At 44.6% G+C, this 22,560-nt stretch overlaps 1 protein-coding gene across 1 annotated transcript in view; it reads right to left on the bottom strand.

Moving 5' to 3' along the window:
• Positions 1–17,370: 17,370 nt before the first annotated feature.
• The window catches only part of LOC147732918 (histamine N-methyltransferase-like), a 236,057-nt gene continuing 230,867 nt past the window's right edge, over positions 17,371–22,560 (bottom strand). Inside the window, exon 6 of the mRNA XM_086958880.1 lies at positions 17,371–17,969. Coding sequence (XP_086815006.1) covers positions 17,614–17,969 — 356 coding nt within the window. The 3' untranslated portion in view covers positions 17,371–17,613. The remainder of the gene's footprint in view (positions 17,970–22,560) is intronic.

Below are 22,560 nucleotides of genomic sequence, written 5' to 3'. Positions count from 1 at the left end.
GGCAGCGGTCCGAAGGTGAGCCGGAGTGGATGGTGTTCATGATTTTGATGTTGTCTCGTCATTGACGTTGTTCCATGAGAGCAGGAGGTCGGTGTGTTTGGTGGGCGTTGAGTCTGGGGTATCTGCGCCTGTCGTCGGTGTCTGTATATCGAAGCTCTCGTGGATGTCTGCGATCTTGCGGTGGAAGAAGGCCTCGATGAGACCATTCCATTTAAAAGTTTCTTTTCACACTGCTTTTCTCCCTCTACTCCATGGTATTTGGGAACATTACCAAGAGTTAATCATCATTGCAAGACCCTAGAACTCCAACAATGTCTTTCCTGTGTCGCCTGCAACAAAGGGCAGACATGCCACCATCCGATTTGGATATTTGTGCCTCCTGCTCTACTGAGAAATTCAAGGCCTTGGCCAATTCTTCGTGGTAAATGTTTAGCGTTGTCAAAAGCTTCTTTGCTTCCACAGCTTGTTTCATATCTATCTTCCTATCATCTCATCTCTGCCAAGACCAGTACTCTTTTTCCTTTAACAAAATAGCCTTAATACCAACAAAAGTTCCTCCTCAACCATCTCTGGTCTCAGTTATGAAAAGAATAATAAATATACAAATGACACAATATCTTCCTCCCGGCATATCGCCCTGGTGGGACTCGCTGTCCCAGGGTGCACCGCTCCTCACCAATTGGCCACAGCTGCTGCACGAGGAGGTGTCAACACCGCGCTTTAAAGTGTCGACTTGCCCCAAGCAGTGCAGGACGCACTGATTACCTGTTCCTGGCCCCTGGTTGCTGTCGGGCTGACTTGTGCCCCGTGCCGGACTCTGCCCGAGCATGGGGCGACGATATCATCACTGGAGGTGTCTTTCTCCTGTCATATCGCCCTGGAGGGACTCCTTGTCCCAGGGTGCACCGCTCCTTACCAATTGACCACGGCTGCTGCACAGGAAGGTGTCAACACTGCACTTTTAAGCGCTGCCTCGCCCCACGCAGCGCTGGACGTGCGCGACAGTGCCCGGGCATGTCCGAGACAGTCCGAGGTGGGGCTGGGCCACCCCCCTGACATTTTGATTCATGTGAGTTGTTACGTTAGCAAGTGTGCTTTAAATAAATCAGTGCATTGTTGTCTTTGGGTGAGGTATTGGGGGCATGACTTAGTTAAGTGTAGGGATTAAAATATCCGAAGCCTATAGGGGAGTACATTTGGCCCTATTTAATTAAATTCCATCTTCCATTTGTAATCTGGTAAGGGAGGCCCTCATAACAAATAAGTATGGGGAAAGATACTCCGCCACCCAGAAGGCCAAACACTAGGCATAGAGCCCTAGTGCACACCCCAATTGCCAAACCTACAGCAATTGACAAAATGCTCCGGCAAGCAATAGGAGCAGTCTCCAGTGAAATTGAACACACTGGAGACGCCTCTCGCTAACACCAATATTTCCAAGATCCCCCCACTTACAGAGTCAGGAGCTCCCTGTTCTTCCCAAATAACAGATCCCCGACCACCTTTGACTTATCGCCTGTACAAGAAAGTATAGTGCATGAGCTTTTAAGTTAAACAACTATGGGTGGGGGTGGAAAGAGGAAACAAAAAGTACACAATGGAGGGAAACATGTGAACCATACCTTTGTGGCGGGGTCTGATCTTTTGCACCTGGGTAACACAATTGGCGACAGTAGTAAAGAAGTAATGGAGCCACCAATCTGGGTCTCACATATAGTAAAGGAACTTAAATCTCATTTTGATCATCTTATAAAATGTGAGCAGTTGCATTGAGTCGTATCGATAAGTTGTCCCTATTAGTAGATTCCTGGTGACGCAAGCTCGATATCATCCTAGATTCCACTCAACTTAGTAAACCTCAGGCCCAGGTTATTATATCACAACAAATCCCTGTGTCTCCACTTACCTCAACTGTGCCATCTCTCCCAGACGGGCAAGAACCACCATCACAAACGATTCCAACTAAGGGGCCTACCTCCTTAACTCAAGCATCCCAGGGTCCATTTCCTCCCCAACAAAGAGCGACACATGCTGCACATAATTCCCATGGTATGAGAGATATGGTAACCACTCAGGAATGCCCATTAGAGCAAAATCTTCCTAGCAATGGCAAGGGAGACAACAAGAATCTACATTGTCCCAATCAAAGGGAAACCAATGCAACTCTGCCATGAATAGATCTGCCTCCAGCCTCCACTCTGTATGTGGTGATATTAGCAGGAGTACCGGAGTTGGAATCCGATCGTGTGGAATCATACCCAGAACTAAAGAATAAAACCATTCATTTGTTAAACAAAAACAGACCCCTACCACCTCAGATCCACAGCGAAATTCTATTTGTACGCAGGGTTAGCTGGCTTGGAGAGTGGCAGAAAGGAATTAGAGGAGACTGTGTCTTGATTAATTTTAGGGACAATTGGGCAGTTCAACACATCCTTGAATCGGGACAGCCTAGGGTGACTAGTGGCATTCAGACACTTCCCTTAGGCTACTTTTATCCCCTTAGTCCCCAACTAGCGGGAATGGGAAGTCTGTTCAAAAAGTGGGAATCGAGAGCTGAGATAAGTAACCTACCAAAGATGGGCAGGGGCTCCGAAACACACTCATTATACAACATCCCCATCAGCAACCGATATAGTTCTCTAGACCAGGTTGACTGTCTAAACAACACTGCTAAATGCCCAATCTCTATAGATAAACAGCTAGTTGAGTTGCAAAACTGCCAAATAATTGAATCTTCTGATCAACGTGCTAAGGGAAACTAAGATGCTGTACCAGTGTTTAGCACTTTAAGGAGCCATCAATAGTACATCTGCGGTTAATCCGTGCTCTACACAGGGACAGGTGGGGTGCCTACAATTAGCACCACATCAACCGGGGGAACCCTTGTCCTTGCAACCTGGAAGCATAGTAAACATGCAGTGTACTAAGCTCTTATCCTGGAACATAGCAGGATTAATAGCAAAAATAGATCTCCCGGACTGGGGAGATTTCATAGATTCTCACGAACTATGTCTTTTCCAGGAAACTTGGGCAACAATACCATTGTACAGAGTAGGATACGTTGCCTACTGTATACCAGCTGTCCAGGGGCCCCAGGGGAGACCCTCAGGGGGCCTATGTATTTGGATTGGCACACATCTGGGATGCACCATTAACATGGTAGACACCTCATCTTCTTACATCTTGTGCATCCTTCTCTCTTCAGATACCCTCCCTAAGTTAGCTGTTATTAATATGTACTCTCGTCCAGTGAGATATGGGCATACCTCGCAGACTTTAGATTGTTTGGCCACTTTTCTTTCTACATTACCTGAGTCAACATTTGTAATCATTGTAGGAGACTTCAATTGAACCTCTCAATGGCATATCCTCTACCACAACATGTGAGGAAGACTCTGTCTTAGCAATCCCAGAATGTAATATCTATCCGACAAGGGGGTGGACCCCCCTTGTCCTCCAAATGAATACCCTCACACTTAGCCACTCGCTTACGGTATGTAATGGTTGCTTCCCCACCGATACCCCAGGTAATCTTACCTTTGAAAAAATGGGACAGGCATCTACAATTGACTACATTTTGGTAAATGATGAGCTATGGTACAAAATTAAGAATTTTTCGGTCCAACCCCGTTGCGAAAGCGACCATAACCCATTGGTCCTTGTTTTAGAGTGGTTCAGCTTAATGATGTTCAGGGAACAGCAGAGCGATGCCTCCCCTATCTAATTACAATCGAAGGAGGCAGAAGAGTACGTTGGGGAACTCTGGCACAATCGACTGAAAAAATGTCTTTTATGCACAAACAAATCACTCCCTTCCTAGAAATCACATTTGCGGACTTCCAAAATAGTGCCGGCCCAGAATCTCACTTGACGATAGCCAAGAATCACCAAGACATGATTTTAAAACTATCAGATTTCTTCTACAGCAGTAAACATCCCAAAAAACCTCTCCCCAAAACAAAAAATACCTAGTTTAACAAAGTGTGTGTTGAAGAGAAATATGCCTTGATCCTAGGGATCAGGAAAGGGGATAGTTTATGTATCAGAAATGCCAGGTTACACTATAGAAAAACTCTTGCTGAAGCCAACGCAGCCTGGGACCTCGGAAGATGGGAAGCTATTAAAAAAGCTTTGTATGATAGAGATATGATAGGCTTCTGGAATTTAGTTAAAACAGGAAAAAAACGAAGGCAACTCAGCTATCGAATCCAATCTGGGAGAAGAAACTTGGATATCCTATTCTAAAGTTTTTTATTCGAAACCCCGTGATGGAGAAATTGATGACACTGTATTAGCTTTTAATCAGATCCCCGCCAATAACAGTGATACATCACTCTGCACACTGGCAGAGGTATCATTGGCATTGGCTAAATTGTTGCCAAACACGGCACCAGGATTGGACAGGATCCCTGGAGACCTGTTTAGAAATAATCAGGTGGTATGGGCACCCTATTTATGGACCCTATTTATGGACCCTATTTAATGCCATCCTCCAAGGGATGGAGCTTCCTCTGACTTGGGCTGATGCATAAATTATCCCGATTTATAAAAAAGGCTCCCCACATAATCCGGCAAACTACTGCCCAATCAGTCTTATTGATGTTACCCAAAAAATATTTTCTCATGTACTCCTGGGTCGATTGCAATGATAGATGGATGAGACAAATGTATTGACTCTCATACAAGCTGGCTTTAGGGCTAAAGTCTCAATCATCGATCAATTACTCAGTTTGCAACTTATCCATGGGAAAACTGCAACTTTGAAGGGTGGTAGTCTTTATTTAACCTTCGTGGATGTAAAAGCTGCCTTTGACATGGTGCGGCGCCATCAGCTTTGGGGCTTACTCCATGATATGGGAGTACCGCCATATTTATGCCATCAATCGAAGCGCCTGCGCGAAGGCACCTATGCAAGGATAAGACATGGCAAGAAAGGAGAATTAACTGCTCCATTTCCTGTTGAGAAGGGGATGGGGCTCTGTTCTCCCTCTTTCTCAGCTGTCTAATTAACCCTCTCCTTGCTGTCAAGGACATAGATTCACCAAGGCTAGCAAACCGTAAAGTGCCAGCTATAATGTTTGCTGACGACACCCTCCTCCTATCCAAGTCACCCATGGGTATGCTGCGGGTATTGGACGAATTTGGTTTATTCTGCAGAAAAGGGATCTGGAGATAAATCTCCAGAAAACTAAATACCTGGTTTTGCATGACAATACTAGTAATTGTCCACACCCCCGAATGGAAGGTAGGCCTCTTGAGCGAATGTCTACCTTCAATTACTTGGGCCTTACCCTAAATGACAAGATGGATTGGGGGACTCAAGTTAAGAAAGCTAATCTAAGATTAACCCAGTCCATAGGGGGAATTTCAAAAGTTTATAAAAGCTGTACCCAAAAATTGGCAGGCCCACTAGCAGAAATCTCTAAGACCCAAGCAAGGGGAGCCTCATTATATGGTGCTGCACTTTGGGGCCTTTGCCCGTCCAATGCCCAACAGTGACAGAGAACACCTTTATTAGGCAGCTGATAGGGCTCCCAAAAAGCATCTCCTTAACCCCACTTAGGATGGACTTGGGAATTGGCCCCATTTCTGATTTAATTGCTGCCCACTCCTTCTTTATTTGCGTCGCTCTGGAGTACGACTGAGTTAGCACCCTATAGAGAGGAATTGAAGAATGTCATGTCCATTCAGTGTGCAGGGAAACTTCCTTGGTTGTCTTATATTAGGAAACTATGCCATGCACTGGGGAGGGAAAATATGTGGTCATCAACAGAGGATACCTGCCCCTCGATTTCTAAAAAGGCTTTAACCATCACTTTTAAAGAATATAAATTGGCCCATATCTTACAGAGCATAGTCTCATCCAGCTTGACCTCCAGGTTTCTTGATGTTAAAAGACCAATATAAGTTAGAGCCAGCCCTGGATAGTATTCAACCTCTCATGGCCAAGAAGCTATTCCTGCAATTTAGGCATGGGACCCTTCCATTACGTGCACTTACAAATAAATGGAAAGGAGCCATTAAACAAGACTGTCCCAGGTGTTCCCTAACAGCAGAAACTGAACTTCATGTTTTTCTTTTTTGTCCTGTTTACAAGAAGACAAGGTCTAGTGGGTTCTTCAGTTCTGTAGGAATCTGGGGATACGTAATTACATCGAGGTCTTCAGACTACTTAGGGATGACTTGCATCCACTAATTGTAGCCGTCACCACTAGATTCTTATTTGCGATGTGGTGCATTCGTAGAGGCATCATAAAGGAAAAAGAGATGGGCAATAATGTAACTCTGGCCGCTCATTAGAGGCCCTATGGCCCAATTCACCACATATCTCCCATCGGGGAAATTCATTGACATTTTTAGCCTAGTTATTTGTTCTTAATGTTTCTATTCTTAAATTATTCTTTTACCTGTACAGATTCTAAATTCTTTTATTGTCTTAACATTATTGCTTTGGCCTCAAATACCCTTTATATAATTGTAGTATAATTTCGCACCTGGCCCCAATGATACTTTGTAGAAACCGCTATAACTGTAACTGTTGTCGATTGTAACTTTTGTAACACTGTGTAATGTTTTAAACTGTGCTTTTATGCCTGTACAGCCGAAATAAAGTTTTTTTTTTACTTTGACTTTGACATATCTGTAAGATAAGGGGCATTCATGTTTGCCGTCAACTTAAATAATTCTATGGGGATCCCATTGGGACCCGATGCTTTCACCCCTCGCAAGTCATGGATGGCCGTCTCTACTTTGATCACAGTTAGGTCTCGCTCCAGATCAGAACTGTCCCCTGCAGTAAAAGCCGGCATGTCTATATCGCGGAGTAGAGATAAAGCCTCCTCCTCTGAATAGATCGTGCAGGAAGTGTATAGGGAGCGGTAGTGTTGTTCAAACGCATCTGCAATGTCTTGCGGTGCGGTAACACAGGAATGCTGATCGGTGTCGATCTCAACCACTACTCGCCTCGCCCCCTGCCTACTGTCCAGCCAAGCCATCAGTTTGCCCGCCTTATCGCATACGTCATAGATCCTGCTGAGAGTCACCCTGTATTGTGCCTTAGCCGCATCAGAGGCCACATAAGAGAATTCTTTCACCTTAATTCGGAGCCTGTGACGCGATTCCTCCGAGTTCTGTGTATGAACTGCGCGTTCCAAGGCCAGGACCTCTCCCTCTAAACGCACTATATCCACATTTATTTCCTTGCGTTGTCCAGCAATCTGTCCCAACACTACCCCCTAATGACTGTTGTATAGGCCTCCCAAAGGGAAACAGATGAACTGACGGAACCCTGATTCACCTGATAATAGAGGTCAGATTTGCTCAATACTTTATACCTGACTGAGGGAATAGTGAGATGCCAGGGGTTAACCGGTGCCACACGGCCGACTGTGGGTTCCCCCACTTCCACCCTGCACAGCACGGGTGAGAGATCCACAATTCCCCTAGCGAAATGCTGAATCTCTTTGACATTGTGAATCTGGTTTGCAAGTGCGAGCACATAGTCAATGCATGACATGCTGCGATGGGGCCCTGAGAGATGTGTGTTCTGAAGCTCGCTGGGATGTAGGCACCTCCAGACATCTACCAGGCCCAATGCCCCCAGAAAACTATGTCTCAAGACTCAGAATCTTCGCAGGAGCAAATGGCCGCTTTTTCCCAACGCCCGACCGCCGGTGACGTCGCGCCTCTGACAGAGCAACAACACCAGCAGAAGGGAAAGGGGAATTGGAAGAGAAAGAAGAGACACTCCAACTGCTGTCACCCTTGGGGTTTTCTGAGACTTCTGTCTGCTATTGGTTTTTCTCTACTCTGGAGGGTTCCTAATGCACAGAAGGAGAGAACCTTAAACACAATTCTGACTAAACACTCTATTATCAATAAACAGTCATTCATTTACTATACCAGTGCTCAATTGGAGTATAGCCTCTCTTCTGTATTATTGAAGTGGGACTCTACTGAATTAGGAGAACGTGTGTCTTTCTGTAAATAAGAAAACAACTTTTAGAACTAATTATTGAATGCTTTTCTTCTAGTATCTAGTATCATGCTGGGACTTTACCTTCTAGTTCAGAAGAGGATTGCGTAGTGAGATATCTTTTCGCTAAAGAGTAGAAGTTCTGACTCTTTTCATTAATGTCCTGGTCAGACTTGAAAATGGGTATGTACATTGTTCTTAAGCTGGCGCGCAAAAGGAACAAGGAAGGAAAGAAAGGGGAAGGAAAGAAATAAGGAAAAGCGCAAAGGAAGGACAGGGTCCAAGGATAAGGACGTTGAATTGTTGACAAGTTCTGCACGGCAACCACTGGAAAGTTCTTACTTGGAAAAGTGGCGACGCTAGGACAGTTCCAAGCCACTCAGTCCTTACAGCTCGATACTTGCTTCAGCTACTGCGCTGATACTTCTCAGCGCTCGAAACTCTCAGGAACTGTAGAAAGCTTACTCTGGTTTAGGCTCTTCACTGTGACTGGAATAGAATTTCCAAGAGCGGAGTGGAACAAACTCTGCCTCTCGAAAACGGAGTAGCGAAATGATAACTGAAAACTAGATAACCGCTCTCTCACGCACTAAGCCTAGGCGGAGAAACGGTTCGAAGCTTGTTGTCTCAAACGGAATCAAATTGAAGTGCGCAGTGGAGTCTGCGCGCATCATCTATAAAGACTAGACTGTGAAAGTTGTACAAAATGGCGTCGCATTCATTACCAATACGGCGGCCATCTTGTAATGGTCAGTGTCATTATAAGTCGTACCAAGTATTGATCATTTGCGGTTTGACTACCACTCTGGTTCTTCTTTTAAAGGTACAAGACAAAGGCTTGTTCCAAATGGTAGCAATTATGCGTTTTCTGACAGTACCCCTCCTCAAAGACCGATTTATCGGTCCAGGTTTGTGTGGATATTGTGAATGGAAGCATCTGATTAGCTGAGGGGCATGAACATCTTCAGATGGTTCCTATGACCTATCCTCTGGGCCATAACCTGTCCAATCAATCAAATAGAAAAGTTTTCCCTTAGAGAGTTTAGAGTCCAAAATCTCCTTAACTTCATACTCAGGGTGTCCTTCAATCTCTAAAGATTCTGGGGGTTTAGAAATTCGTACATTGGGAGCAGCCTTATTTAGAAGGGAGACATGAAAGACTGCATGGATGCCTAACTTGGGAGGTAATTTCAATTTCACAGTGACAGGCCCTAAAACTTGTGTAATTAAATAGGGACCTACATAGCGAGGTTGAAATTTCCTATTCCCTTTCAAATGAAGGTTTTTAGTAGACAACCAAACCTCATCCCCCACTAGGTACTGTGGTGCTGTTTTCCTATGCCTGTCTGCACACGTCTTGTATTTCTCTTTAGCTTTAATGAAATTTGCCTCTGCCGATTGATGTAAAACTGTTAAATCTCTCACCAATTCTTTCACAGCTGGAACCTTTAAATCAAGTTGGGTGTGAAAAGGGTTTAAATGATAACCATAATTTAGATAGAAGTGTGAATAACCGGTAGATACGCTCTTGGCATTGTTACATGCAAATTCAGCCATCCATAACATTTATGACCAGCTACCACCCCGATCCAAAAGATACAGACGAAGATACTGTTCCAATTCTTGATTTATTCTCTCCGTCTGACCGTCAGTCTCTGGGTGATAACTGGTAGAGTATCTAGGTTCCACTCCCAACCCATGCAGAAAGGCCTTCCAAAAATGGGACACAAATTGGGTACCTCGGTCAGAAATTACCACCTTGGGAACCCCATGAATCTTTACAATATTCTCACTGAACACCTTAGCTAACTTTCTCGCTGAAGGCACCCCCGTTAGTGGAATAAAATGGGACATTTTGGAGAAGGTGTCTACCACTACAAGGATAGTGTTAAAACCCTGACTCAGAGGCAAATCTACAATCAAATCCATAGAAATAGTTTTCCATGGATGAGAGGGAGTGGGCAAAGGCTGTAACATGCCTTGTGGAGCTTGTCTGCAAGCTTTACCTTGAGCACACAATTCACACGTTTGAACATATTGCTTAACATGCGAGGACAACCCAGGCCACCAAAAATAGCACTGAACCAGATCCAAAGTCTTGTTGATTCCCTTATGTCCTGCTAGAGGCTGATCATGGCATTCTTGAAGGGCTTTGTCTTGTAACTCCTTAGTGGGGAGGTATAAAGAGTCTTTATGATAAAGTAATTGGTTGTAGATTTTCCTATCAACCTCCTGTGAGGCCCACTGTTGCATTTCCTCTGGGGAATGACTCTTTTGCACTTCCTCTTGAAACTTCTCCACCCAAAGAACACACAAAAACTTAGATTCGGGGAATATTGGTGTGGTTCAACTGAATGTTGAACTTCTTCTGTATGCAACCGTGACAATGCATCTGCCTTTTCCATTTTTGCTTCCAGGACCAAAAGTGATGACAAAATCGAAATAAGGACCATCGTAGCTGCCTTGGAGTCAAAGTCTTGGCGGGCTTTAAAAATAGAAGGTTCTTATGATCAGTAATTACTGTGGCCGTGTGTTTGGCTCCCAATAGATAGTGTCTCCAGTCTTCAAACGCATCTTTTACAGCCAAAAGTTCCTTCTCAGTAATGGTGTAATTAATCTCAGCAGAACTCAGTTTCTGAGAACGGTATGCTACAAGATGTAACTGTCCAGTGTCATGATGTCTCTGTGAAAGTACTCCTCCAATGGCTTGGTCAGAAGCATCTGCTTCTACAAAGATAGGCTCAATCGGATTCGCATGCAATAAGATCGGTGCAGAAGTAAATCTTTCCTTTAAACTGGAGAAGGCTTGTTCTGCTTCAGGTGTCCATTGAAATCTTACACCTTTCTTTAACAGACGCGTAATGGGCACAATCAACTGAAAAAAACCTTGAATAAATCGTCGATAAAAGTTTGCAAAGCCCAAAAACCTCTGAATCTCCTTCACATCCTTTGGTGACGGCCACTAAGAAACTGCTTGCACCTTACGTTCGTCCCTGGTAACTCCATTTGCAGACAAAATGAACCCCAAAAATTCCACTCTAGGAGAGCTGAAAACGCATTTCTCTAGTTTCACATAGAGCTGATGGGTGCGCAAGCGTTCCAACACCAACCGCACATGTTCAGGATGATCTTGAGGGTCTTTGGAGTAAATTAGAATGTTGTCTAAATAAATTACTGCAATCTTGTCCAGGAGATCACCCATCACATCATTGATGAAGTGTTGAAAGACTGCGGGGGCGTTGCAAAGTCCAAAGGGCATGACTCGATACTCAAACAATCCAAATTTTGTTCAAAATGCAGTTTTCCACTTGTGCCCTTCTTTCATACGGACCAAATTATAAGCCCCGGGCAGGTCTAATTTGGTGAAAATCTTGGCTTCCTTAATTTGATCCAGCAAAACAGAAATCAAAGGAAGGGGATAACGATTCTTGACTGTGACTCGATTTATAGCTCTGTAGTCGATCCACTTCCTCAAAGTTCCCTCCTTCTTTGGGATGAAAAACAATGGAGAGGGTACGGGAGATTGTGATGGTCTTATAAAACCATTAGCAAGGTATCAGTCCAAGTATTCCTTAAGATGTTGATTTTCCGCTTCAGTTAATGCATAGATCCTGCTACATGGGAGCTCAGAGCCGGGCTCAAGATCAATTGCGCAATCGTAGGGCCGATGCAGAGGTAACTGTTCGGATCCTTTCTCACTAAAAACTTCTTCAAACTCCTGATATTCCTGGGGAATCTCAATTGAATTAATCACTCCAATTGATTGCCCTCCAAAAGCTAATAAACTTGCTTGAGTTGGTTCTACCTCTGATTCATGTGGATGGTAACAATGTTCCTGACAAAATATGGATTGCATTCGAACAGTTCTATTTTCACAATCTATAGTGGGATTGTGAATAGCCAACCAAGGTAATCCAAGAATAAGAGGAATTGAGGCGCATCAATCAGATTGAACTGTAGTATCTCACGATGACCATCAGATTGGATTAATTCTAAAGGTTCTGTGTGACAAGTGATGGGGCCTGAAGATAAATTATTTCCATTGACCGCACGAACTGGCTCACTCCTTTCGGATCGCTTGTATTCCAATTCGTTTGGCATATTTAATGTCACAGAAATTTCCGGTGGCTCCAGAATCCAACATTATGGCTACTCCATGAATTTCTTGTTCTTGAAACTTGAGTGTCATATGGAGTATCACATGAGGGGTAAACGTTTGCAAGGTGTTCATAATTACATGAGTGTCTGGGATCGCCTTTTCCTCTTTCGCCATCAGAGCGACCCCATCTACTGATGGTTTAAGGCGTTTCCCTTCATCGGGGACTTGGGTCTCTTTTGAAATTCTTTGACAAAGTGTCCTGATGCACCACAATATAAACACAGCTTCTTTAATCGTTGTTGTTCTTTTTCCTCTTTACTCAAGGGACAACGAACAGCTCCAATTTGCATTGGCTCCACTGCAGCATTTGATGCCCCCGACTTTCCACCTTCAGTTCAGACTATATCAAAGCGAGGGATATTCCATTTGAATTCTTTCTTCTTCTCACCTTTTCTTTCAGAATTACAGTAATCAATTTCCAAAAATGAGATCCACTAACGCAGACAGATCAGTGGGTCGGTTGGGAATCTGAGCGAGGGTATCTTTAATTTCATCCCGAAGACCTCTATAAAAGAGCTCTGCTCTCTTTTCTTCTGGCCAGTTGGTTTCCACAAGAAGTTTGTTGAATTGTGTCAAGTAAGTAATTAAATCTTTACTTCCTTGACGGAGTTCTAGCAACTCATTATCAGTGGCCTGGGAAATCCGACGCCTGTCGAATATACGCAGAAATTCAGCTTTAAACACATCAAAATCATGTAAAAAATGTCATCTCTGTCCAGCAAAGGCATAGCCCAATTCGCTGCATCCTCTCCTAAATAGGACAAAACAAACGCTACCTTGGACTGGTCATCAGGGAATAGGGTTGAACGGCACATGAAGTGTAAAGAACACTGAGTCAAAAATAATAGGGCCTTTTGTGGGTCTCCTTGGAATCTTTCTGGTGCTGCTAAAGGATTTAATGGGGAAACGGAATGAATTACTTGTGCCACTGTTCGGGGATCTTGAACTGGGGTGGAACTATTTGCCGTGGAAGGGGAGGCTACAGGATTCCCCATAACTAGTCCATCAACCTTCTGAGAGAGAAGCATGGTTTCCTGTTGGGACGCTAGTAACTATTGCTTTAGATTTTTGTTTTCTTCTCTAACCGCCCCAATCTCACGCAGGATTCCCCCTAACATCTCACCCAATGCCTTTAAATTAAACCCTTCAATCATTTTGCTCAGGCGAAGTAATTTTGTGGGCACTTCAATCTGTCAGGACCCAGAATCTTAGCAGGAGCAAATGGCCGCTTTTTCCCATCGCACGACCGCTGGTGACGTCGCGCCTCTGACAGAGCAACGACACCATCAGAGGGAAAAGGGGAATTAGAAGAGAAAGAAGAGACACTCCAACTGCTGTCACCCTTGGGGTTTTCTGAGACTTCTGTCTGCTATTGGTTTTCCTCTACTCTGGAGGGTTCCTAATGCACAGAAGGAGAGAACCTTAAACACAATTCTGACTAAACACTCTATTATCAATAAACAGTCATTCATTTACTATACCAGTGCTCAATTGGAGTATAGATTCTCTTCTGTATTATTGAAGTGGGACTCTACTGAATTAGGAGAACGTGTGCCTTTCTGTAAATAAAAAAACAACATTTAGAACTAATTACTGAATGCTTTTCTTCTAGTATCTAGTATCAGGCTGGGACTTTACATTCTAGTTCAGAAGAGGATTGCGTAGTGAGATATCTTTTCGCTAAAGAGTAGAAGTTCTGACTCTTTTCATTAATGTCCTGGACTGACTTGAAAATGGGTATGTACACTGTTCTTAAGCTGGCGCGCAAAAGGAACAAGGAAGGAAAGAAAGGGGAAGGAAAGAAATAGGGAAAAGCGCACAGGAAGGACAGGGTCCAAGGATAAGGACGTTGAATTGTTGACAAGTTCTGCGCCGCAACCACTGGAAAGTTCTTACTTGGAAAAGTGGCGACGCTAGGACAGTTCCAAGCCACTCAGTCCTTACAGCTCGATACTTGCTTCAGCTACTGCGCTGATACTTCTCAGCGCTCGAAACTCTCAGGAACTGTAGACAGCTTACTCTGGTTTAGACTCAGACTGACTAGGAAGTCACTGGATCGCCGCGAAAACAAGTAGGTTCAATTCGGAATACTGGAATAGCTACTTTTGTACCATACTTAATGCCCAGATTTTAAAGTAACTTTATGTGTTTAGGAGAACGACTGTTGGCCCAGAACGAGAATAGCCGCCTGACTAAGACACGTAGAGCACACGCAGAGCGACTGCAGCCCAAGTGAAAAGTTAAAACATACCAGGTACGCTGATTAGAGTAGTGAACGCTGTCTCTTTCAAACTACTGTGAGAGAAAATTACATGATTGTTTTATTGATTCTAGGCTGTGAACAACCGGCAAGGATAAATATTATCATTTAAACAGGACATAAACAGAAGATTATTAAAAGACTAAAAACTGACATTCTGAGGTATGTTAAGCGAGAGTATATCACCGTACTGTCAGGGCTAAATGGAGAATGACAACATGTCCATGTTTGTTTATAGGTTCAAAGTTATAGAAACACAGTTGAATACTAAACAATACTTGCGGACCGGCGACAGCTGGAAAACAGGTAATAACAGTGACATTAGCGCTAGATGGAGGGAAGCACAAAAGCTATAAGACAAAATAAGTTCAAACACTTTTTTGTTTTATACACTTTTAGATAAACCTAAAAGACAGAGCCCTGAGGAGAACCCGACAAGTGAATACACCGGGTTCGAAACGCGTCGGCACCCTAAGAGAATAGACATCAGTTGCCTAATAGACCACAGAATCAATTTATGGTTTCTTTTGTATAAAAAAAATTTTGGTTGCATTAACTTGTTGTTTATTTAAACTTTGAGTCCAAAGCGTGACTCTTGTCTTTGCAGGAAAACAAATGTTTGTGTATATATCAAAAAAATATCCGTGTATATATAAATGGTGTATTTGTGTTGTAGTAATGTATTGTATCTATATGTAAATGAAGTAAAACGTTAAGTGTCCTTTTCACACATGAAATAGTGAAAAACTGAAAATAATAAAACAAAAGGGTACAAGTGAAATATACCCAATTAACCCAGGAGTATCACTTGTTTTTCTCCTCAAAATAGAGGACTCAAAGAAGTGTGTAGTTGGCAGATTGTTTTTTCATATAACTATAACCTATGGTCCAGCCGACTACACGTCCCAGGACCTGACTCCCCTTGTTTCCTAACCGGGCAGAGCGGCAGTACAATGTCTCCAGGCGGCCCTGGGGTTCTCCACCTACTCTCAGTCACTGAATTGTTTGCCTGGATTGCCACTAGTCAGAAGCAGGCCAGCACCGCACCTGACCGCAGATGGGGAGGTCAGGGCATAGATTTCAAATACACCACTGTGTGCTAATCCTGTAACATAGCGGCGTGGCAGCACCAGCTCCTTGCTGTCTCTGGCACACAGAGCCACATGAAGCTCCTCTGGCAGATTTATGGGGAGCCGGCTCTGCACCACTCTCACAACTAGCACGGGCTTCTCCCTCACCTGATCCTCCCCACGAGGTCTGTCTGGACCACAGTGGGGGCCGATTGTGGTGTCACCGCCGATGCTGCAGGGGCGCGCCTGCCAGCCCCTCGGCTCCTCTCTCTGCTCTCACAGCCCTCCGCGCTGCACTGCATGCTGTCTCCGATCACCAGCTGCACACCCAACACAATTGCAGTCCACGGATGATGGTGGCCGCGGCACGAGTCTCTCTGTCCAGCTCAATGGGTTGCCGCCAGCAATCATCCAACAGTCAACTACTCCGGGCAGCTATATCGGAGGTATTGCCTTGTCGGTGACACACCTGGCCATTCCGCACGCGGTGGCTCCTCCAAGTCAATCCGGCTCGAGGACGCCGGTTTCGTTGCCTGGGTTCTGATTCTCCTTTCTGGCCTCAAAAGGTACCAAACCAGTCCTCGAGCCTTCAGATCGTTGATTACGGTGTTAAGGCCCCAGGGTATGCACTTTTATTCGGATGTTGGACGGATTTTAATGCTCGGTCGGTGGAACCGACTAATTAAGCAGCCGTTTTACTGCTCGGCTTGGCCACGCCCCTACTAAATTACTTTTATTGTCTAATGAAAAGTATCTATCCTGTGATTACATGATTAAAACAAGACTGATGTTTTTAAAAGTCTTTCCAACACAATGCACAATGTTATTTGCCCGAAAGCACAACAAGAAGCAAGTCCAATAAATTGACATTAAAAGTAAAGTTGCAATCAGAAAGGATTGATGAAATGCAAAACAACATATATAAGTGAATGAGGAACATTGCAGTGCAAAGTTTTGAAGGATTCAGACCATTCCATGGTCCAAAATGGATTTAACACATTTACGTAAAAAACATAACTTATGAAGTTATGTGCCATTTTTACTATTACATGGCCAACAAATATTGGGTATATAATTATCCATTTTAAAAATATAAGAATCAATAACAAGAAGCCTAAAAAGAAAGATAGAATAATATTTGTGTAATTAGAAGTTTAAGCAATGTGAGGCACATTTCCCTCCATATTTATAATGCAACTGATTATTCTCAATATACTGATCTTCAGAAACCAAACTGAAAACCCATTTATTCAATTGCTTTTCAAACCTAGTGAGCAGGCTATTTCCCTGTACCCATTTAGTGCAAGAATTCCCTTTAGGGTAATCATCGTGCTTTACAAGCCTCATGCCACCACATCGAAATTGTTTACTTTTACCCTAAGACGTCCCCCAGGTGAATTAATGTCTTGGAGAAATGATGAAATACTAGGGTATTTTGACCTAGAATTACAGATTCCAAAGGTAATTCCTAAATTCTCAGGTGAATGTCAGGAATCAACCAGCAATTTGTGTTAATTCTGCACCCCCAGAGTTAATGGGGCCCTCGGAAATGTGGGTGCAGAATTAACACCCATGTGTCTGGCACACTCATAAATAGGCCCTGAACAGTGATTTGTGCAAAGTATTTGGAACGTAATGTTTTGTACATTACTTTTCCATTGTTGACATTGACAGATAATATACTGCCTTATCTATATGTTGTAAATGATAAACGTAATAAAAACGTCCTGATGTACTGCATAGAGAACGACTGTCCCTGTCTAACACAGAAGGCAAGCATATTATTTGGATAAGTCTTACAAACTAGAATACAAAAACTACTGACCAGTAAAGAAAAGTATTCCTTACTTCAAACATCAGAAAACTTAATTGTAAAACATTTGCACTGCTCCACAACATGATTACATTTAGAAGACAATATTTTATTGATGCCCATTTGCAACTAAACCAATGCACCATGTTTGTGATTTTTGAAGACAAAAACAATTAATAAAAATCCATTAACACTAGTCCCATCACCTTATGTTTCACACCTGACTGAAAATGCATCTGTAAAGGTAATTTCACTGAGTGAAATATTCATGCTTTTCACTAGGTACATTAACTTTAATTGTATTTATTTACTCGCATTGCATGCATCAAATAGTCACTGTGGAATCACAATTGCACCAAGATGGTTTCTAAAAAACAACTTTCCGTCTTTCTCATCACTGCAGTCTTGTTTTCCTAATAAGTCTAATAATGCAACTATCCAGTCAGATGGGGCTACTTTACAAATGTCAATGGTTTGTGTTATGAAATCCACAAGAAGCTCTCCATCTCTGCTGCCCTGGGCATAGCATTCTGAAATGTCCACTTCAGATGGTAAATGGTAATATTCATAGTTAACTCTTTGCTCATCTAGAATTGTCTTCAGTTTCCAAGAAGAGATTAATGAGACTGCATCATTCTTGGCACAATACGGGCTATGTTTCTTCCATAATGCCTCCCATCCACTGTTTCCTGTGAAGGGGAAAATAAAGTCTTTTATACATAGTAAGTCATGTTCTATAAAATTATGTTGAATGCTTGAAGAGAAATTAAAGAGATGCACTGAATAGAAATGTACTTACTCATAATCAGACTCTTAGACTGCACTGCTCATGTGGTAATCGACAGGGTAGGGCAAACATTGCTACAACCTAAACAAACTATGAGCTCAAAGGAGAAATCTAAGTTTCATAATGGCTCCTCTCCTCATAGTTCTTGCTACAAACCTGCATCAGTGGGACCTTTTTCACTGTAGAGCCTTGCAAGTTCCTAACTACCTACCCAACGAGGATAAGGGCCGAACCCAAAATGTGGATCCAAGTGACTCCCTGATTTGAGGTATTTCTATACCAACCTGCCAAACTTTGGCTAACACACCTTTTGTGTCCCACTTCATGTGCAAAAGCAAGATGCAGTTACATTTGTTTCCTGTTATTTTGATGAATTAGGCATTGTTAAGGGGGAGATAGATGGTGGCAAAGTGAGCCAAAGATAGTGGTGTACTGCTCTTCTGACAGTCCCACACCATGTAGATACATGGTTATCTTTTCACCAATGGAGGAAAAAAGTGAGAGGAGTGAAGCTAGTTTTGCCATTTTCAAAAGCATACATATCTACACTCAATGGGTGACAACAGCAATCATCAGTGTCATGGTTGCACCCAGGAGAGGCAACAGCTACAGAGGCAGCCATGCCTTCCGAACCCTAGGCAACAAATGCTGCAGTTGGGGCTCAAGCAAATAGAAAGGTGATGATTTAGCAACCAGAATCAGCCATTCAAGAATGGACAACGGGTGATGAGTGCCTGTCCAATTGAACCAGTCTTCCAACTGATGGCATAGCCAATGTTTAGGATTCCCCAGTCAATTCATGCCTCTCTGATGCCATGCTAGAGAACTCAGCAGCAGACTTTGTTGTGCTATCAATGCACAAGCTCCATTAGAAGACCTCAGATTCAACTGGATTTGGAATTAAGGTCACAGGCAAGGGCTACATAGAGAGGCAAGATGGATTGGGATGACAAAAAAGTATCCAGCAAAGCTGCTTGTTCAGCAACAAACAGAGACACAAATGTTGCACTCAATTCTGATAGCATAGCATTGGTCTCTTCCAATTCTTTTCAAATTAATTCACCTGAGAAACTAAAGCAATTAACTAATGTTGAAACAGACTCATAAACCTTCAAAGGAAGCTTGAGTTCCACTAATAAGATAACCACCCTGAATAAAAAAATTATGAGCACATCTTCAAAGGTTAGACTGATGCACACGTGGTATCCCATTCTCTAAGTGCTAGATTATAAACCTAAACTAGGTATTTAAAGGAGTCTACATACACGTGATGCTTTACTGCTTCTCGGAGGGCAAAATGGCACCAGTGACTCTTCTGAAATATAATATATTCTTTATTCTAGGCAGGTGGTCAGGGGTAAAAAAAAGCACTAGATATGCTAGAATCCTGGCCTAACAATGTTTCCATTGGAAAATCGGTGCTCAAAATTACAAATAAGCGAGGTGATCCAAATATGATTGACTTTAGGAAAGGAGTGCCTTGATGCAGTGCAAACCATATACTATGTTGCAAAATCCATTAGACTCTCTGGCGTAGAACCAGTATCAGCACAAAAGTATAAATAGCCTAGTGAGTCAGAGTCAACCATCTTTGACTGACTGGGGGTTGAAAGCATCTTGGGGGAGCTTCTTACCTGAGCCGACCGGCAGCCTGACTGTGTGGTTCCCCGTCGCCGCAGACCAGCGCGGCAGCCTGAGCGGGAACTACACATCCCAGCAGGCTCTGGGGCGTCGCCTTCTCTCGTCATCGGACTTCCGCGCCAGGAGGCGCTTAAAGCCCAGCTGTCCCCCCGGCAGAGCGGGGGTTGAAAGCATCTTGGGGGAGCTTCTTACCTGAGCCGACCGGCAGCCTGACTGTGTGGTTCCCCGTCGCCGCAGACCAGCGCGGCAGCCTGAGCGGGAACTACACATCCCAGCAGGCTCTGGGGCGTCGCCTTCTCTCGTCATCGGACTTCCGCGCCAGGAGGCGCTTAAAGCCCAGCTGTCCCCCCGGCAGAGCGGGGGTTGAAAGCATCTTGGGGGAGCTTCTTACCTGAGCCGACCGGCAGCCTGACTGTGTGGTTCCCCGTCGCCGCAGACCAGCGCGGCAGCCTGAGCGGGAACTACACATCCCAGCAGGCTCTGGGGCGTCGCCTTCTCTCGTCATCGGACTTCCGCGCCAGGAGGCGCTTAAAGCCCAGCTGTCCCCCCGGCAGAGCGGGGGTTGAAAGCATCTTGGGGGAGCTTCTTACCTGAGCCGACCGGCAGCCTGACTGTGTGGTTCCCCGTCGCCGCAGACCAGCGCGGCAGCCTGAGCGGGAACTACACATCCCAGCAGGCTCTGGGGCGTCGCCTTCTCTCGTCATCGGACTTCCGCGCCAGGAGGCGCTTAAAGCCCAGCTGTCCCCCCGGCAGAGCGGGGGTTGAAAGCATCTTGGGGGAGCTTCTTACCTGAGCCGACCGGCAGCCTGACTGTGTGGTTCCCCGTCGCCGCAGACCAGCGCGGCAGCCTGAGCGGGAACTACACATCCCAGCAGGCTCTGGGGCGTCGCCTTCTCTCGTCATCGGACTTCCGCGCCAGGAGGCGCTTAAAGCCCAGCTGTTCCCCCCGCCTCGCGGGAGCGCGCGGGGCCGCGCCGGGCTAAGCCCGGGCAAAGGGCGGGCCCTCTTTGGCCCTCAGAGGCCGGAAGAGGTCGGGTCGGGCCACGGATCCTGGCTCCATGGACTAAGAAGTACAAGTAAGACTCTGTTTCCCTCATTTGCTATATATTGCACTACTGAAGAGTAACTGTTGCTCGAGACTGTGTTAAGATAGTTGCCCTGCTACCAGCTAATATGCCAACCATCAGCATGGACCCATCGACGCCGGGCCTACGTACTTTGGACAACTTTGTGCTTAAAAAAGTTGCACAAATTAACAATGAACGCAGGGCCTCACTGGGTAATAAAAATCTTTCACCCTGTATGGATATTACATCTAATGAGTCCACAGAAGTGCCAGAATGCAACCTAGCACAGGCTGCATACAGTACTGAGGCCCCCAGCGTAGTTACACAGGTACAGGTGCACTCTGAGAATCCAGTGAATCCAGTGGAACTCCTTGTTACCTCAGAGGAGGACTCAGTAGTAGAAGAACCACCAGAGGTCTTTCCTACACAAAGACCAGTGAGGAAATGCAGAAAGACCCAGGGGAGGCGTGGGGGAAAGTCTGTAAAACCTAAAACTCACGTCAACCAACCTAATAACACTAGGGATACTAATGTTAATAGTGCAAATATACAGGTGATGGAAGAATCCAATAAAGAGGGCTGCAGTAATGAAAGAAGTGGGTCCTTGCCTGACACCAAGTTAGAAGAATTAATAAATACAATAGTAGGTAAATTGGAGGTTAAAATTGTACACTTAATTACTCCAATAATGTCCAAACTGGACCTAATAGCCTCAGAGGGGGAAAGACTGGGTAGTTTGGTGGCGGGATATATGACCCCAGCACTAGTCCCACCACCAGCCGTGATATCACCTACAACCATTCCTGGCGGGAGTAGGAAGGAGCACTTGCCCAGGGGCCAGAGTACACAACAGAAGAGGCAATCCAACCAAGAAACCGTGGCTGTTACTGCACCCGCGGTTTCTACGGCTCCTGTGACTCAGCCGACCCATCAGGCCCCTGCCCCGTCCCCCCTGGGCAATTGCCCTGCAGCCCCTCAGAGGGCTAGACTTAGGAATGTAAATCTCCCCCCTGAATGTGTCCCATTTGTGGTCGTGCTGACTAATGTTCCGCGTTATGAGGAAATTACAGCACAACCTCATGAAGAATCACACGACTCTCTAAAAAACAAAACGGTGGCATGGCTAAACAAAAATTGTGGCTTCCCTTCTCACTACTATGATCAAATTATATCCACTGTAAGAGTAAATTGGGTTGGACCTTCAAGGAAATCAACCACGGGGGACTGTGTAATCGTTAATTTTCAGCACCCACAACACGTTGCTACAGTCTTGTTACGCGCATCTTCACTGGTCTACAACACAAACAGTGTCTGTGTGCGACCCCTGGGTTATTTCTATGCGCCTGACCAAAACTTACCTAAAAAGCCCCCTAATATTTCCCGTGGGTACAGACCTATACTACAAATCCAGACACCAAACTCGGCAACACCATACATGTATAATAATGACACTAGGGGGCTACCTGGGTGGCAAACGCCAGCAGGAAACGCCAATGGCTGGCGGATACCACCTGTAAATTTCAATGCCGAGAACTTGAACAACAGAGGGTACAACATTCCTACACATAACCAATTTGATATGCTTTCAGGGCTGGATGCCTGCGACTGACTGAGGGCCTTGGAGGGTCAGGAACACGACCAGTTGCCTGTAGTACAAACGGTAGAGGTGACTCCATCAATCACACCAAAAAATAATGTTTTATGTTGGAATGTGGCGGGCTTAGAGAACAAAATGCAGGACGATAGTTGGTTAACCTATATTAGAGGCTTCCAAATCATCTGTTT

The sequence above is a fragment of the Lissotriton vulgaris genome, chromosome 2_1, assembly GCF_964263255.1.
Source record: "Lissotriton vulgaris chromosome 2_1, aLisVul1.2, whole genome shotgun sequence".
NCBI lineage: Eukaryota > Metazoa > Chordata > Amphibia > Caudata > Salamandridae > Lissotriton > Lissotriton vulgaris.
This window is presented reverse-complemented; position numbering and strand designations above follow the sequence as displayed.